The following is an 18,685-nucleotide window of genomic DNA, read 5'->3' on the forward strand; positions in this document are numbered from 1 at the left end:
CGGCTGCAAGTTCATCCAACATCAGTCTGAACTGTAACAGTGTACTTTCAATTTATATACTTTTAGGGGCAAGGATTTACATTATGATGAGAAATGACGTATTACAGGTTTTGGAACCTGCCCTAGACCCAGTTAACATAACTATTCAAACGCTGAGACACGAGAACAGGGCTGGCAGGAGCTCCAAAGGCCAGTTTCAGTAATCTAACAAATACAGAAAACAGGACTGACCGGACTCTCTTGCTGGAAGTTTCGCAGCGGATCTAAACATTTAGTCTCTTCACTTTTGCAGAATAAATTTGTTATCCTTCAATGCCAACTCAGAATAAACATGGTGCCAAATTTTATATACTAGATATTGTAACCATTATGATCACAACTTGTAATAACTGCTTTAATGAGATCATTTTCTCTGCCTAAATGAATACATGATCTTAGCTAACTGCATTATTTGTATTATTTAATTTTAATATAAGCTACTAGGTAAAAATAATTGTACAACACTGAAGGCATCCTTGACTTCTCTTGTATTTATTACTATGAGAATACATGAAAAGGCACTGGCTATTACTTTACAGTCATAGATGTTGGTGGTGAAAATCGGCTATATACAGTGCACTTGATCCAGTGATATATATTTTGTGTTCAAAAAAACACTTGTGCTTGTCAGAACAGAGTTTAATGAGGTCAGTGGAATTACGTTTAAAATAGGCTTTGTTTTTTGGCATGTACATGTTCTGCATTTATTTCAGTGTGGCAGATGGTTGGCGTAAAAAGGTGTGAGTTTGTTAAGGTTTGTCAGTTAAGGTTAATTTTTCTCTTTCACTGGTCAGTCTCACCGTTTAATTAATCAGATCATATTGTTCCTACAACACATCTGTTCTACACATCTCAGATTTTCTCCTCCTCTGCTCTCTCTTTCACGAGAGCGTACTCCTCTAAACTGGTGTTCAGAAAGATAGTAATTACAGCAAAGGCAGGATGATAATATGTTTCAGAGCTTTGATTGCAGGGGACTCTTTAAACTCAGTTTGATCACAGCAAATTAAATAGAATGTAAAAAAAAGGACCCTCTTATAATGTCTTTCATATGGCTTTTTATTTCATTTAAGTTACTTGATTAGCAGTATCTTTGTGTGTAGTTGCGTGTATAAAAGTGGTTTGTTCATCCACTGAGGGGTGCTGTCTTGAAACAACACTTTTTGAGGGTAGTATTTTGGCTTTGCGCTTAATGGCAGACACCTGTGTGTGTGTAAGAGAGAGAGAGAGAGAGAGAGAGAGAGAGAGAGAGAGAGAGAGAGAGAGAGAGAGAGAGAGAGAGAGCGAGCGAGCGAGCGAGCGAGAGCGGTGTGTGTGTGTGTGTGTGTGTGTGTGTGTGTGTGTGTGTGTGTGTGTGTGTGTGTGTGTGTGTGTATGTGTGTGTGTGTGTGTGTGTGTGTGTGTGTGTGTGTGTGTGTGTGCGTGTGTGTGTGTGTGTGTGTGTGTGTGTCATATTTCCTCTTGTTAGCACCTCATTCCCAGCGTTGACAACCTCCTGAAGTTAGCAGGGCTGACATGGTTTCACAGTATCACATATGACAGCAAAAATTACCTAGAGCCATTAAAATGCAATTTGAGACTATCCATCCATGGCTAATTTGTTTCTTGTGCTCTGACACTGTTTGTGTCTGCGTGTATGTGTGTTTATAATGTGTTCATCCATGGTGGAAATCCTTATAATCTGCCAAAGTGGGTGGAATTGCTGATCAAGTAGTCTGAAATTCTAATCGAATTCCCAAATATTTGAACTCTATATTGTTACATGTCTGTCCTGTGATGCACATGGGTGTTTTGTTATTTTGGGCCATGTGCTCTGGTAATTGTCTGGTCCCTCCCCCTTGTTATCTGATTATTGGTTTATTTGTCCCACCTGTCCTCCTCGTTACCCTCCTTTCTTTGCCTCCCTATTTAGTCTCCCTGTATTTGCTGTCCTGTGCTGGATCGTTATTGTTGGTCATGGTATGTCTTTGTATGTTGCGTCCCTTCATATTTTCCCTGTGTCAAGTCTGTTTGGTTCTGTTTTTCCCCCTTGGGGTAGTTTTTGTTGTGTTTGTTTTATTTTATCATTTAATAAAGAAATTAAACCCTGACCTGCATTTAAGTCCTCGCTCCAACCACCGTATCGTGACATATATCTGATTTGAATGGCTACTGTAATCAATCAAGTTGCTTTCCATGGCCAGACTCTTCAGGGCAAATGCCATGCCATGTTGCAAAAAAACTTAACTTTGTAATAACCTTTTATTTAAAGAGATGTTTGTATAATGTTTTTTGTACTGATCATGGCATCAGGATAAGTGGTTTTAATAAGTGAGTCATTCATTCAAAATGGCTGACTCCATCAGAAACAAAGCGACTGGTTGCATCTGATATCGCATGCTCTCTGAATAAGTACTTCTTTTAAGTATTTCGCAACTGTTAAAAAATATGTTCTATATAGAATTAATGTAGTATGAATGTAATGCGGACACACTGCATTTCTCGTTTTTTCATTTCATTCATGTCTTTCACATATCCTCACCAACGGCTAAAAGGGATAGTAAAGTGTCCATTGTATGCACACTTAAGATCTTGCTGGAAGTGGTTGGGGTAATTCTTGGCTTGCCTACTGTTTAATGAATACGGTGAATTTGGACATACTACTCATTTTGCATACTTTTTTTCACCTACCTGTACTATATAGTAGAGCAGCATACTGTATATATGGATGCAGTCATTATCTCTTTGAATTGAGTTATTGAATCACTCACTCAAACCATTTTTTTTTTCAGAAAGGCAGATTTATTAAAGGAGAACTCCGGTCAATTTTAACATTGAGCTCAATTTTTAGTAAATTTGGAGTGCTGTCAATACAGAGAACAACGACAAAAATCGGTGTTGCCTACACCGTGTTATCCTCTTTTTAAAATTTGCACCCTATTGACTTGAATGGGGTCTAATTTTAAACCTGCTTTTATTTCTCTTATCATTCTTGATGTGTCATACAAGTGCCCAGCCATGTTGAGTGATTCCTTCAGAGTGAACACGAGTGAATCTGACTACAGTAGATGTGAAAGATATGAATAAAAATGATGTTATATCAGCCAGCGCACATAGCTGTATTTAGTTCCTGTTTTCGGTCGAAGTCCAAAGTAGTCGATTGTCGAGTTCACGCGCATACACGTAGGCAACACCGATTTTTGACGTTGTTCTCTGTATTGACAGCACTCCAAATTTACAAAAAATTTAGCTCAATGTTAAAATTGACCGGAGTTCTCCTTTAAGTAATGCTTTGTTTGGAATTATTTTTCATTGGCATTCTAATAAAACAAAATGCCCCGAACAAACATATCCTCCAATGCGATCCGGTACGCCGTTAAAATAAACCATCCACTTGTTTCCGAAGCTGGGATCCCTCTGAAGTCTGTACAGAGATGCAAACAAGCTGTTTAAACTGGACGCATTAAAGCAAACGTTCATTCACTCTTCCATTTGTCCTGTTGTCAAGTGCGAGTGGGCGGGGCCTATGGTGCGATGATGTATAACTATTCTTTGATGTCTTGCCCTGGGGTTAGTCAAATGCAGTGGGCACAACTCATTCTTAAAATGCGCTCACTAAAATGATCTAAAATGAAATCTAAAATACAATCTAATACACTTTACTGCTAAATGCTATGTTGCAATTCTGCAAATTTGAAGTTGAACTTTTAAGGTCACACCATGAAGTATCAATATTTTGTTAGTTATACATCGTCAAGTGATAATTCGCAGGCCAGCTTCACTTGAGCTTTGGAATACAGCAAAATTTGCATGAGCTTGCGTTTCCTTTCTCCCACATTCGCATGCGTATGAATAGAAATCAATGGAAGTCTAGTGTGACCGCCCCTGTAGTAAATTCTGACAAGAGAAAGAGGAACGCATTGATAAAATAGTGGTGAATCTGGTGGGAATTTCCGTTGAAATCTACAGTTCCCTTCCTGTGTATGTTTGTTTTTCATGTGAGAAAGAGATAGGTAGAGACACTTCTGCAGAGTTTTTGGGATAATGCTTTGTTGAAGGTTGGGGTGATCACCAAATTTTGACACATTTTTACCGCACCCGCTTGATTCTGGACCATGCGTGTGTTTGTGTTTAAAAGGATTCAGGGTTGTCCCAGCACCCACTTCACAGTGGCCTTGGCCTCCATGACCAATCCATTCTGCATGGGAAAGGTCTGGCTTTAGGAGAGTGACATACACTATCACACACATGATCAAAAAGGACTTATTGCAAAATCTCTTGTGGATTGATGTAAAGCAGATGCATTAATCCTAATGTTCATTTCAAAATTTTAAGTGTTATAGTACAAGACACTGCAGTCTACTGAAACCACTTTCACTGTGCCTGAGTTTCTGAAACAGTTTGACATGTTGAATGGACCCCTGCTGTTTTCTGCATTGATCCAGAGCTCAACACCTCCCTAAAGACACACACACACACACACACACACACACACACACACACACACACACACACACACACACACACACACACACACACACACACACACACACACACACACACAAACAAACAAACAAACAAACAAACAAACAAACAAACAAACAAACACACTGTCATTCACTGATAGGCAGAAAAGCCCAGTTATTGATTGTGGCTCAGACACTAGTGCTCAGTTTGTGCAGTCAGGTGGTGTACGGGTCTGAGCTCTTTGCACTCATTAGTCTTTCGCTGTCATTGTGTGTGTATGGTTTTCCACAAACATGTCGTCAAAATGTTGGACGTACTATTAGACAACTAAACTGTATTCAAAATGTACTTTATTTACATGTATTTGTGAATGTGTTGCGTTTGTGCAGATATTTATTCAGGAATATATATTTAGTTAAACAATTTTGATACAAAATATTATTTACATTGTAGTCTGTTTGATTCTACTTCAAATAAGAACATTTAAAATAAAAATTTTAAAGCGCACCAAATAAAAAGCATGCAGTATTTTTTGAGCTTATTCACGAACACCAGCATACATACTTAATTTTAAGTAATGAAAGTGTAAATAACTTTGGGACTAACTAAATTAATTAACAAGTGAACATGTTAACAAGCTCAACAATATTACCATAAGAGTCAGAAATTGGTTATATTTGGATTATTTATGAGTCATGCAAGCATCTTGTTGTCAACATCTGATGTAACAGAATATTTACACTATATTGCCAAAAGTTTTGGGACGTCTGCTTTTACATGCAGATCCCATTCCTGATCCGTAGGGTTTAATATGGAGTTGGCCCACCCTTTGCAGCTATAACAGCTTCAACTCTTCTGGGAAGGCTTTCCACAAGGTTTTGGAGTGTGTTTATGGGAATTTTTGACCATTCTCTTAGAAGCGCATTTGTGAGGTCAGGCACTGATGTTGGACGAGAAGGCCTGGCTCGCAGTCTTCGCTCTAATTCATCCCAAAGGTGTTCTATAGGGTTGAGGTCAGGACTCTGCAGGCCAGTCAAGTTCCTCCACACCAAACTCGCTCATCCATGTCTTTATGGATCTTGCTTTGTGCACTGGTGTGCAGTCATGTTGGAAAAGGAAGGGGCCATCCCCAAACTGTTCCCACAAAGTTGGGAGCATGAAATTGTTCTCATTCCTGCGCAATAATCAAGGAACGTACCATGGGTGCAGCAGGCGCAATGATATTACACAGCGCCTGAAAATAGTCCCCAGCTCGGTAACTTCCAACGTGACCAGCAGTAAGTTTGTAATATCAATGCGCCTGCTGGTACGGCAGCACAGTTCCTTGATTATTACGCAGGAATGAGAGTATAGATCCTAGTCATATTGGCCTAGAATATCACAACTTAAAATTTTCGGTCTTAATTAATATGCGATGTAACTACAGAAGAGTCAAGTTTTAAATAGGAAAAATATCAAAACTCTTTTGTCATTTTTTTGAGAGAGATGCTAACGGTCTAATCAGATTCAATGATCTATGCTAAGCTATGCTTAAAGTGCTACCGCCGGACCAGGAGATCGGCTCAATGGATTCGAAAACGGTAAAACTCAACTGTTTTACTCTAGGGGAGTTGGAAAATTAGCCTATTTTCAAAAAAAATGGAGTGTTCCTTTAATGAAATGGAAGTCCATTTCATTATATTAGGAATATTTAGAAATTTAGGAAATTACTGTCGGCCCGTCCGTCCATCCATTCACATTTTTAAATAAGACCTTTATTGATTATCTGAGATAAATGTTCCTTCTTTTCCTTCATTCCTTATTTTATTTTTAAATTTGGCTATGAATCCAGATATTAATTGATTAAAATAGAAAACCAGTGCTTGGAGATGAATTACGGTCCCCAGGATAAATGAACATCAGAAGTCCTTAACCATAAAGGGCCACTGTTTAAAGAGTCTAATATCATAAGATGTCACTCATAGTCAGCCTCAACCATTTAAGCTGTCGATCTTCCAAACTCTCTCATTTCTTCCCTCGTCACTGAGCCTCAAATTCATAATCTGTAGCTACACATCAATACCAGCGAGCTCAGTGAGCGAGAGAATGACAGAGTGAGAGAGAGAGATTATTATAGCAAGGTCACAAAGTCTATAGATTCTCTCAGTCAGTAATCTCCCTTCATTCACACCATCACACCCGCATTAGCCATTTACCAACACACTCGCTCTCTCTCGAACTGACACACACCCTCTTAATCTCCAGTTCTCTCCGCTCACTATCGCACTTTCCTCTTTCAATCTCTCACCTCTCGTCCTGTTTCAGCAGCTGACTCTCAAAAGTGCTGACGGTGCTTTTCCAGGCTGTTAGGAGCGTACTAATGTATTCATCTCATCCACTCAGAAACCTGAAGACGCTGCAAACAAGAAACTTATCATTAACTTGTCTGCCTAGTGGTAGAAGAAAGTCCTCATTTCTGATTCTGAATATGAGATACTTTAAAAGTGACTGCTGACAGGTTTCCGCTAGCTTTTTCAGTGTGACTGAACTGTGATCACTGATTGCGTTGTATTCTTTAAGCGCTTGATTCGCTAAAGGAATTATGCAAATCTGGTCATTTGCAAACTTTTGGCTTTAGATCAAGTTCAACTTATCTGAACTTATTTGAATTTCAATAAATCAGTTGAACAGGTTCACAAATTGAATGATTCTTTAGTGACAGAAATGATTATTTCTGTGAATATGAACCAATTGCTGCAGTTAATGGCTCACAGATCCAATAATTCAGTCCGATTTGAGTCTAAAGTTAACAGATCAGTTCTTTGGTCTTGTATGATTCACAATGACTCAAGAACTGTGCTGACTCCTAATGATTCATAATAATAAGGTTGGACTCAGCATTTACCTTTTTAAGCTATATCCAGTGTGTGACTGGTACATTAGACCCCGGGATATGTCAAATAGCAAAAATAATAAAATAACAGTAAGTACTTCAACCCAAGTAGAAGTTTAAACATCTACTGGAAAAAGTTTACTTAAAAAATTATCACTCCTCTGTGATCAAAAACATGGATGTAAAATCTGACCGGAGCATGTGCGAATGATCATGCTCTGCAATTTCCGTGAATTTCACAGAAAGTTTTTTTTTTTTTTTGACATAAAGAGCACAGTAAAAATCTCTCATATTGGATTACTTTACACCATTACAAACACGTGCAGTGGTTCCCACACATGTCATTAAAATTCCCACATAAAAGCTGCTAAACATCTTGGACTTTTCCTTTGTGGTCCGTTTAAAACATAAATTGGGCTTTGTATCAATAAAGAGAATATAACCGAAAATGTTTGATAAATAATTACTGAGCAGCAGCATTTAGTTTATGCATTTATGGTGTTTTTTTATTATACCTCAAATCTTTGCTTTATTTCCTCTCTCTGTCCCCAAACTGATCCAACAGTACATCTATAAAGCACTCAAGCTTCATTATAATGTGAACTGAAGAATTGTTTGGCCTGCTGCTATCAGTGCTGTATTTAGTTAGAAGCCTCAATGGAATTTCATTATGTTCAAAAAATATCCCTATGTGCATGCGCGTAAGCCTACACACACATTCTCTGGGGTTTTCACGTTGACACTAGACTAATAAATCTGGTCAAGTCATCAGCCCTGGCTTCAAATAGCTTGAACGTGATATGGGCGTGAAGGAAAAGGGAAGGAAAGGAAAAGCTCAAGGTACACACATCTACATTCTGAAGGAATGATAGTGGAAGCGTGTTACCAATGCAAGATAACGGAAATGTCTAAATAAAAATAAATAAAACAATTTCAGGACAAATAATCAGCGGGGGAAATATTGTGATTATTTTGAATTAATCGAAAGAAGCAAAAATCATTATCACGATTAAAATACGATTAATCGTGCAGCCCTACTGTCTGGGTGTTGTTTAGCTACTTTATTAATATTCTACTCATTTGACATACTTCTTTTTGCATACTAGGCAGGGATGTACGCATATAGAGTGAAACAATGACCGCCCACTTTTTCAGCAGCCTTGGTTCCGGAAGAATTTCCCCCATTCATTTCCTCCATAGGGATTAAAAAAAAAAAAAAGGCATAAACCAAACTAACCAGCCCTGAGATGAATGGAGACATCACATTTGAAGCAAAAATATATTTAAAAAGTAAACAATGCTAGATAGTGAATTATGCAGCCCATGATGCAGTATATAAATGATGGAATCAAATAAAAAACAATGACAATATAAAACTATATATATATATAAATATATATATGTTTGTTTGAGATTGTAAGAAAACTACTTTATTATACAATTCTTTTAATGAAACTTAAATAATATTGAATGACAACTTCAACAGAAGCATATTGATTAATAACTTCAGAGATGGTAGTCTTGAGAAGTTTTTTGTTATTAACCAGTTTGTGTGAAGAAAGTAAATAGGATGTTTACTTCCAGAACCCCGCTGATCTTCTCACATGCAGGGAGAGCTTTAACCTCAGCTAGACACTGTACAAAAACATATTGTTATTGACGGACTGGCTGGTGTGTGAATACCGGTGACAATGAAATGCCTTGAGCTCTGGTGATTTTGCAGATGTGGCATGTGACTGTTTTGCATTATGATGAGAGGTATTCCCATGGTTTTTGAAGTCCCTTCAATACCATGAAAATAAATAGTACATGAATATTGGACACTTTTCAGTTCTACTGCATATTTTAAAGTACATGGTTTTATTATCCGATAGGATTACTGTAATGTGTCACTGCCATTTTTTCAAAGGTAGTTTTTGGTGTAATATTTATTAGGTGATTTGGTTTCGTTTTGATTAGGTTATTTGGTGTAATATTAATTAATTGACGTAAAATGACTTACTGTATATTATCTATCCATGTGTATGTTTAGTTTATTGCTAGCATGAACAGGTAAAACGATTTATTAGTCTTTTCCTGCTTACACACAGTTTTATGCAAATGTGCAAAGCTTATTCCTAAATTGAATCCTTGGACAAAAACAGCAGAAGGAGAGGGAAGGGTAAATGACAACGACAGAAAGGAAATTAGGTCTGGGGGTGGGGGGGCTGGGGGCTGACATTGCCACTTCCTGTCTCCCTCAGAATGCTGAATCGTGGGTAATAATGGGTGTCTGAGAAACCAGCAGCAGAGAGCTATGAGCCCAGTGAGCCCAACAGACCGATTATGTGTTATTATGAGCTGACAAGTTTCTCATTGAGTATTTTCTCTATTAATGGCTAACCATGGCATACTAGTCCACTTTGTATGTTTATTTAGGAGCTTTTTGGTTCCTATAGTGGCCCATTGCAATGATTTTGTTATCATCATTTTGTTGATTTGAGTATCTTTGTTCTGACCTTTACCAGAAGTACTACTGTATGCCATAGTTGTGGTACTGAATGGTAAGGCTGGTATTGATTGACACAGTTAATTTTGATTTTGATTCATACGCTTGCATTTTGATTCGATTGCAATATTGATTTAAGTTGATTCAATATAGATTGACTTGGATATATATCAGGTACAGTACATGTTGATTTTGTTAAGCATGTAACATGAAATAACCCTCGAAGCAGATCTATACAGGTGGAGGTTTTCTGAAAGCGCACTGAAGGCTGCTAACAGCAAACAATGCCACGTATTTGAATGTTAAACAGCAAGCTCATTGGCTGCTGAATGATGCCAATGACCAATCAGCTGTGCTATGTAGATAACAATGTAATCGCTAACAAATTGAGTTAAGGACCTATCAACCTGCACCATCTAGAGTTTCATGACAAAACTTTGTATATATTGTTTGATTCTCATAATAAAATGGACAGAATCTGAAAGCTGAGAATCTGTAAATTGTTATTTATTTGATGGGCTGTGCGCTACAAGTTTGGTTCACACAACAGATAAAAACAGCACAGACTAAAAGATAAATTATTGGGATTTAGGAATTGATGGTTCATCAAAATGAGAATCGATTAAAAATGAGAAATAATTTTCAACCCAGCCCTACTGAGTGGTAATACAATTGTACCTGGATTTAATCCATGATTGAATTGAAAAAACTATTTAACTGAGTAATTACCATATTCATGCATGTATGGTAGCCCAAACTATTTAAAAAAAATACAATGAAATTAGCATGATACATGTCCAAAATCTACACCTTACCTCGCATTTAGATAAACAAGGAGACATAATGGATGGCTCTCGTCTCTTCGTCAAGGTGGAATAACAACGTTCTTTATGACCCTCAGGATTTCTTTTATAAAGATTTAAATGCAAAAAGAAAGGCATGAGAGTATATATAATACATAAATGCAAATATGTTTTGTATAATGGCCACTAAATTTAAGCAAATGTTAAAAGCAATCCAGAAGTATTTGACTGCAGAATACTGCATTTGACCTATCAAATTCAAGTTTTCTGTCTAATTGATTATAAAAATAACAAATATAAAAAATATATTTAAACTTTTATCTAGAGTGGAATCATTTCCCTTCAGAATGCATATGACGGGTGTGTGTGAGTGTGTTTGTGTGCGTTTTTATGTGAGTCAGTGAGGGAGAGAAAGAAAGAAGGGAGGGATCCGGCCCTCAGAGAGATGAGAGAAAAAACATGTTGTGCTGTCACTCCGCCGCTCTTAAGGCTGCACTGCTCTATTGTGCGCCTCTGTCTCTCTGTTTCTTGCTCTCTTTCCATGTCTGTCGCCCTCATTCATAATGGATTCCGTAGTGTTGAAGTTCAGCTGAGGATGGAACGCTTTGGCCCTGTGGGGGCACAACGTTTTCACTGAGGGGAAAGAAGAGAGAAGCCTTTTGATTTAGGCTGATGACGCAACTACACTCACGAAACACAGAAGCAAGTCAAGTCAAGTTCATCATTCTTCTCATTACATGTCAGTGTGAGAAAAAGACTGAAATTCTGTACTAAAAGAACAAGCTTCTTCTCTTTTTTTGTTATCAAGGGCCTCAAACCTTTGGACCCCATTGTGCTTCCTCTAGCTCATACAAATACTGACGTCCAATTATGACATGCACTCAACATACTCATTCATTTACTGCATTGTTTTTCATACATTTTTTAGAGACTTGTTCAGTTATGAAATCAAATTGTAGCCCAACCTGAAATGCTAACTCATCAAGCATTCTTTTGATTCATCATAGTATACAGATAAAAGTGAAAAAATGTAATTCTCTCAGGGTGCAGCCATGTTCACTTTAAATCATTCGCAAGTATCAGAGTCTCCTTATGAAATGATAAATTGAAATTCTAACATCAAGTGCAGGTCTGCTGCACATTTCCATGTTCAAATATGGCATTGAAAATTCATACTTTGTGAGTTGAATGTAACACAGCAGACAACTTAACTCCTTGTTCTTTACACAAAAAGTTCTTTCAGTTCTCAAATACATGGGCTTCCATTAATATTTGAAAATAATGCTTGCAAGGATGTGGGTTTATGTGCTTGATGTATCATTGTATTCTATAACTGTATGCAGCAACATGTTAGCAATTAGCATTTTAAAATCACACAAACAATTTCATATTATAGACCACAATTGTCCCTTCAGTTCATATGTCTCTTCAGGTAAAAGTCTCTTCTGGCAAAATTGAAGCTTCACTAAAAAACATTTGCCTCTCTATCACCAAGTTACTTAGGTATAAGGAATACGTTACTTAGCAAATACTACATCTGCCTCCATATTTTTAAATGGTTGGGTTCCAGAAGTATTCATCTCCATTTTCTCCATAGAGGAATTGATATTTAATGATAAACCTTAAAAGAAAAATATAGATCTACTGGTTGTTAATCAATAAGCCATCAGATACACAATATACTCAATCTACTATACAGTATAGATTTAAATCAAAGCTTGTAATGTTTGTGGTTTGGTTCATGGCTTATAACATTTTATTAAATAATCTTAATAAAATTAAATACCTTTTAAAAATCCCTATGGAACCAAGGCTGCTGAAAAGGTGAACAGGCACCGTTGCACTCTATACACTTTCTACTTCAAAAGTTCATGTTTGATTCAATGTGTCAAATGTGTAGAAATGTCTATTAGAAAATTGTTTAAGTAAATCCTACACCACATTTATTTGAGTATGGTAGGCGGACGTTTTTCACAAGGTCACCAAATTTGTCCGACCACTCAACAATGTAAATCATTATTGTAGGCTAAGCATAGGGAATTGTGGTAAGGCAACAATTGAATGTTCAGTAATGGATTTTTGTTGCATAGGGCATCTTATTTTACTCATAATTTGAAAACTGCCATCCTAAAAAAAACATTAGAAATCCTGAGGGAACCCGTGACTTTAATACTAATTCTCCTCCAGGTTTTCTATTGAGTTAATGGTTTTTATCTCAGCGTCTGTTTATGCTGGTCCCAATTTACTGCAGCACTGCATACTTACTGCTGTCTTCAGTTTGCAATTCCACGTTTAACTGTTGGTCATTTGAACTTTTTGCCTCCAGTACACACACACAGAGAGAGAGAAAGAGAGAGAGAGAGAGCTCAGCAGCATGGCATATTGTGTCTCTGGTATCCACTGCAACACTAATGGGAGTTTTTTTTTTTTTTGTCACTTGTGCAGGAAGGCAACTAAAAAGTGTGCTCGACAAACTGAAACACTACCACACCATGGCACCGCTACTGCTGGAAGGAACAGAGCAGCGCCCAATCAGCTGGCTCCGCTCCAGGGTAAGAAAGAGCACTGTATATATTGTAGCTCACCCTTTTTCACATTTTCCCCTAAACCTCTAGAAAGTCATTTGCACTTCCATCATGATGTCTCGGTGCCAGTGTTTATTTATATTTTTATGAGTTTTTGATTTGGAATAGCACTGACTTGCATACACTCTTTTTAAATGAATAATATATTGAGTCCAGTGCAAGTTCACTTCAGTTCGAAATGGTATAACATCAGACTACGGTACAAATTAGTTCGCTATGTATGACTCCCATAGTCAGTATCATTATTGAGCCACAGCCTTTTAGCTCTAAAAGGGTCATTTGTGAAAATGAGTGAAAGGCCTGACTGCCAAACGGCACCAGAGGCACAAAGGCTGAGTGATGAGGTGATGAATCTTGAAAACTGTTTTGGAGTACATTAGATTAGATTAAGTGCCTGAAGCCGTGGCGACGTTGTCGCAAAAAGTCACATGGTCTTCGTCATTAAGGCTTAATTGATTCCAGTCTCCGCACTGAGTTACTCGAGCTCCAGTGAATATTACAGTCAAATGTCTTCTGTAGCTCTGAGCAATGTCTGATTCTGGCACATGGCACTTAGAGTCCATTTCACTGCCCGTTTCGGAGGCTTAGGCATCGAAAACTCGACACCCAGAGCTTTTCATAACTGTCTGAGATGTTGGGAATGTCTTTAATGCACTGTTAGGAAAAAGTTTTGTATGTCATGAAAATGCAGTGCTAGCGAATGGTTGGCTTTGCTTTGCTTTCCGAGGTGATTGCTATTAAACATTTGCAGGTGGAGATTGAGGTTGTGGTGAGGGTAGCGTATTTCAGGGAGGAAATTCCGCTCAGAATAAAGGACCTGTCGGTCTGCACCACGAGTGGCCCGACTGATGGCCCAAAGCCAAATCAGTCCAGCTGGAGTAATGGAGGACGATATGCTCTCTCAGCTGTTTAGTAAGAAAAAAAAGTTATTCGGAAATATTTTAGGAGTACACACATGCATGATTCTGTTTTGCAATTTGAAATAACAATAATAATACTAATAAATGTGCACAGAAAACACAGATGTTCTGTAAACACATGGAATTATCATTGGGCCATGTCCAAGTATTATCATGGTACTTTCTTTTTGTAAGTAAACAACACATATTTGGACATAAACACACACAAAACAGCAAGATAATATCATAAAATACAACGGTGCAGTTGTACATTAGGTTGCAAAAACAAATATATTGTATCATATAGGCTAGGAAAAGCCATATATAAAATTTACAATAAAATCTGAGAACATTTATAGCATAGAGGTCCACCCCTATTCACCAAGATGCACTCACTTGAACATTTCTGGCAACACTGCTGGCTTGTTTATCACAATTGATCAAGAATCGGTTTATGTTTAAATTATATTTGTGTGTACAACTCTGTCTTTGCATGAGTCAAGTGAATGAAGATGCAGTGGCTATACGTGAACACACAAGCTTTGGCCCTGTGCAGTGCTTGACACATTATTATGTGCAAAATGACATTTGGAGGGCTTCGGTTTGGCTCTATGGCTCTGTGTGGTGCGCTGGATCAAAACCTGAAGTCATTTAAAGGTGTGAAGGCTATGTGTGTGTGGAAGCTGCAGGTTTTAGAGTAAATTGGTTGAAACAGGAAAACAGGACATGAAGTGATTGTTTTGTTTTTCATTTATTTAGACACCTCCTGCTTCGCTGCGCATCCTAATCCTAGCAGAAGGACAACGGCTGATTTTATCTGTGGAGAAGAACCAGTAAGTCTCCCTCGCAACACTCCTGACTCTTAAATCGCCACACACATGATCAGACACACAGTGTTTTTTTTACAAAACCACATGCTCAACCGAAAAAGTAACTTAAGCTATCATTAGGCAGCTATCATAATGGCTTCAGGAGACTGAATATATAGCGCACAAGCTTAAATAGCTTAAAAGCACCAGTCCTGTAACTGCATGGAAAAGAGCAATTAGCTCAGGGTTTATTTCAGCATTATTGACCAACACACACAAAGTAACGCCACCATGATGTAACACTTTCTATTTAATATTTAATATATTTTATATTGCAATACAATTTGCAAAAAAAATGTTGGGCTAAAACCACTTTTTTTTTTTTACCACGGTTGTTCACTATTTAGAATTGAACTGAAAAACTCACTTAAATTCCTGAATTTCAAATGTAAATCTGAACTGAAGTAGAAAACTGGATATAGAATTATGATTGGCATTGATATGTTCTTGAATGGATCTGAGAGCATATGTTGTGTATGAGTTACCCCATATGCAAATTTATTATATGTACATATGAAGTAAAAACATGGATGTATATGGAATTCAAATTTTAAATTGTATATATTTACATATGTCTAATCCTTATAAATATGTTTATGTACAGTATATGTACATAAATATATTTTTGACATGTATATCATGTATGTAATTATAGACATAACATGTTTGTATTTTTATAAATGTGCGTTTAATATGCAAATTACACTTTGTATATTTACATATGTTTAAAAAAACATGAATGTTAAAAGTAACACATATGGGGCCATAATAGATAGACAGGCAGACAGAAAGAACCAACGAGCCAACAGAGAAACTCCAGGGACGTCTGATACAGGCTGACCTTCTATGTACATTAAACTGAGTTCAACTCTTTCCCATGCACTGCAAAAACACACAACAAATAACATCACTCATCCAGATATATAAAAGCACAACCTAGAGGAAAGACACTCATAAAGCTTTGTGTGCCCATCATCCCACCAATCATAACCATCAAGACACCACTATACAAACATATTTGGATGGTTTTTGAAATCCGATGCAATTCCACAGTGTTTTATATGAGCCTTTTTTACAAAGAAGTGTCTTACACATGCAAAGTGATTCACTGCATATTAATGGCAGATGAACAAGTGGCAACACCGCAACAAATAAAACAGCCTGTGTGGATCTTTTCAAGTCACAGTCAAATTAAAGATCTCATTTATTCGCTCGAGTGCATTTGATAAAAGAGCTTTGATAGTTCCCATCTTTCTCTGAATTTTGTCTAACCTCATCCTGAACTAATTTCTGATTCATTCATTTGATAATCATTGTTGTCTTACCCTATGGATTTGTCCTCCCTGTATTCTCTAAGCACAGATTAGCAATACAACACAGTCTAAACAACAGCCTTGAACTCGGTTTAACTCACAACGAACGGGAAAGCAGTGCTGACTTTGATTGCTCATCCAAAGGATTTCCATAATAAATGGCTTAGGACTGTGTGCGGTGGCGATTGAGGCTTCAGAGCTGACTGTCAGAGACTCTGAGATTTGACGCGAACACTATAATGCTAAAAGACTCTAATCAGCAGCTGCCCAGTGAAGTTGTAGCTTTGCTCCACTTAATTTGCTGAATTCTCTTAAGGGCCACGTTCCTCTCAAGACTGAGTGAAAACACTTACCATAAATTAGGAAAAAGCCAGTCACAGTGAGAGCATGTGTACAGTGTTTTAGGCTTCTTAAAGCCACATAATTTAGCATTGTTGTGAAGTTAACTTGAAACTGTCAAAATTATGATTTTTTTATGATTCATTATGATGCATTTTAATAATTATTATGATTATTATGATTTTCTTCTCAAATGATGATGTTCCCTTTCAAGGGAACTCAAGCTGCGTCGAGACGCTGTGGGAACGCCTCTGCGTGATTGCGCCATGAAGCTCTTATGAAATCAGTCCAATTGCGTGACGGAACATTATATGACGTCATCGACCAGGAAACTATAAAGCATACCTGGAACAAACAGTATACTAGCTTCTGTGTCTTCAGCAAGCGCTCTGTGTGAAACTGTCTCTGTCTATTTATTGTTGTTTGTCCACAAGCATATTTAAAGGGGTCATGACATGGTTTTTTTTATTTTATTATTATGTTCCCTTAGGTGCAAATATAGTATTACTATAGTTTTTTTTACAAAAAACTTTTAAAATGTAGTGATTTATGACCTTTTCCCACCCTGTTTTTCATCCTCTGATTCAAACAGTCTGTTTTGGGGGTGTTTCCCCTTTAAGAGTTCAGTGTTAACGCCCACTGTTATGATTGGCTAACGTCAGTGCCTATGCATCAATTATTAACGCCCCCAGCCAGAACCTGTGCGGATTCGGCGCAACTGTTTAGTAGCGGGTGATGCATGCGAAGCGATGGCTCTTGCAATGATAAAACCTTATTATGTTTGAGCCGGAATCAGAGGAGGAATCAGAGGAAAATGAACGATCACCACAACAACGAAGACTGGATCAGCCCGTGTCCACATGGAAAGTGAAACTATTTTGAATCAATAAAAAAAAATTAACCCGAGACACTTGAAAACGGATTATTGTTACATAATTTTCCTATAGCTTAATTTGCTAACAGTTTAACATTATTTAACTAATTCCAATGAAATGATAGGGTGTACCACGGACAAAAATGCATGCACAGGCCATATTTGAAGATGCAGCATTGATAAAGGCAACATTTTTAATTTTCTATCACATGTAGGCCTACTAGAAAGGCGACATATTTTCAAGATTCTCTTATACAAATGTGTTTATATTAGCCATGGTAAAAAGTAAGTTTGCGTCGTCGTTGTTGAGCCCAGAATATTCGGCACGGACTTATCTTTGAGCAACAGTTTTCTGGCAAAGCCAAGCATCATATTGGGATTTTTTCCTCAAAACAGTCATCCTTCAAATGTATAGAACACTGCCGTGACTGGGACGTCCGCAAAAAATAAAGTGCATCCATTTTTCCCTGACGACTGGATCTTTCAGCGTATTTAAAAAGTAGTTTAAAGTTTTAAATACATTACTTACAGTTTGCGTCGTCGATGTTGAGCCAAGAATAGTCGGCACGGACTTATCTTTGAGCAACAGTTTTCTGGCAAAGCTCAAAACAGTCATCCTTCAAATGTATAGAACACACGCTTAAACTAACACTGCCGTGACTGAGACGTCCGCAAAAAATAAAGTGCATCCATTTTTCCCTGACGACTGGATCTTTCGCAGCGTATTCAAAGATGTTGTTTGTCCACAGCCAGGAACAGCACATCTGCGGCATCGTAACTTCCCTGTACACAGACCCACTCGCTGTCCGTCGACTGAACACTTGTGAGGCGAGCAGCGCGCGGGCGCGACGATGATACGAAATGAGCGTAGCTGTCTTGCGCTTTAAGTGTAGTTGTCTTGTGCCTGGAGGCGGTCATATGCAAACGCTGGTACGTCACTTCGTACCGTGACGTCACTTCTTACCATGGATCCAGAACGAGCTGTATTTAGAGCTTGATTAAATAAATGATTCGTTTATAATGGGGAGGACGTCTTAAGCTATGAAACTTGCAGGACGTTTAAATGGTACAAAGACCTCTTATATACCAAAAGATCAAGGCAAATTTGGTTTCTCATGTCATGACCCCTTTAACAAGCGAGCAAACAGCTTTTTAGAC

General features: G+C 37.7%; 1 protein-coding gene across 2 annotated transcripts in view; it reads left to right on the plus strand.

Moving 5' to 3' along the window:
* The window catches only part of adam12b (ADAM metallopeptidase domain 12b), a 96,107-nt gene that overhangs the window by 1,615 nt on the left and 75,807 nt on the right, over positions 1-18,685 (plus strand). For both annotated transcript variants that reach the window (XM_079632609.1, XM_079632608.1), the window contains exons 2-3: positions 13,094-13,200; positions 14,892-14,965. In XM_079632609.1, the coding sequence (XP_079488735.1) occupies positions 13,094-13,200; positions 14,892-14,965 (181 nt within the window). The remainder of the gene's footprint in view (positions 1-13,093; positions 13,201-14,891; positions 14,966-18,685) is intronic.

This window comes from Phoxinus phoxinus (assembly GCF_949152265.1).
Source record: "Phoxinus phoxinus genome assembly, chromosome: 13".
Taxonomy (NCBI): domain Eukaryota; kingdom Metazoa; phylum Chordata; class Actinopteri; order Cypriniformes; family Leuciscidae; genus Phoxinus; species Phoxinus phoxinus.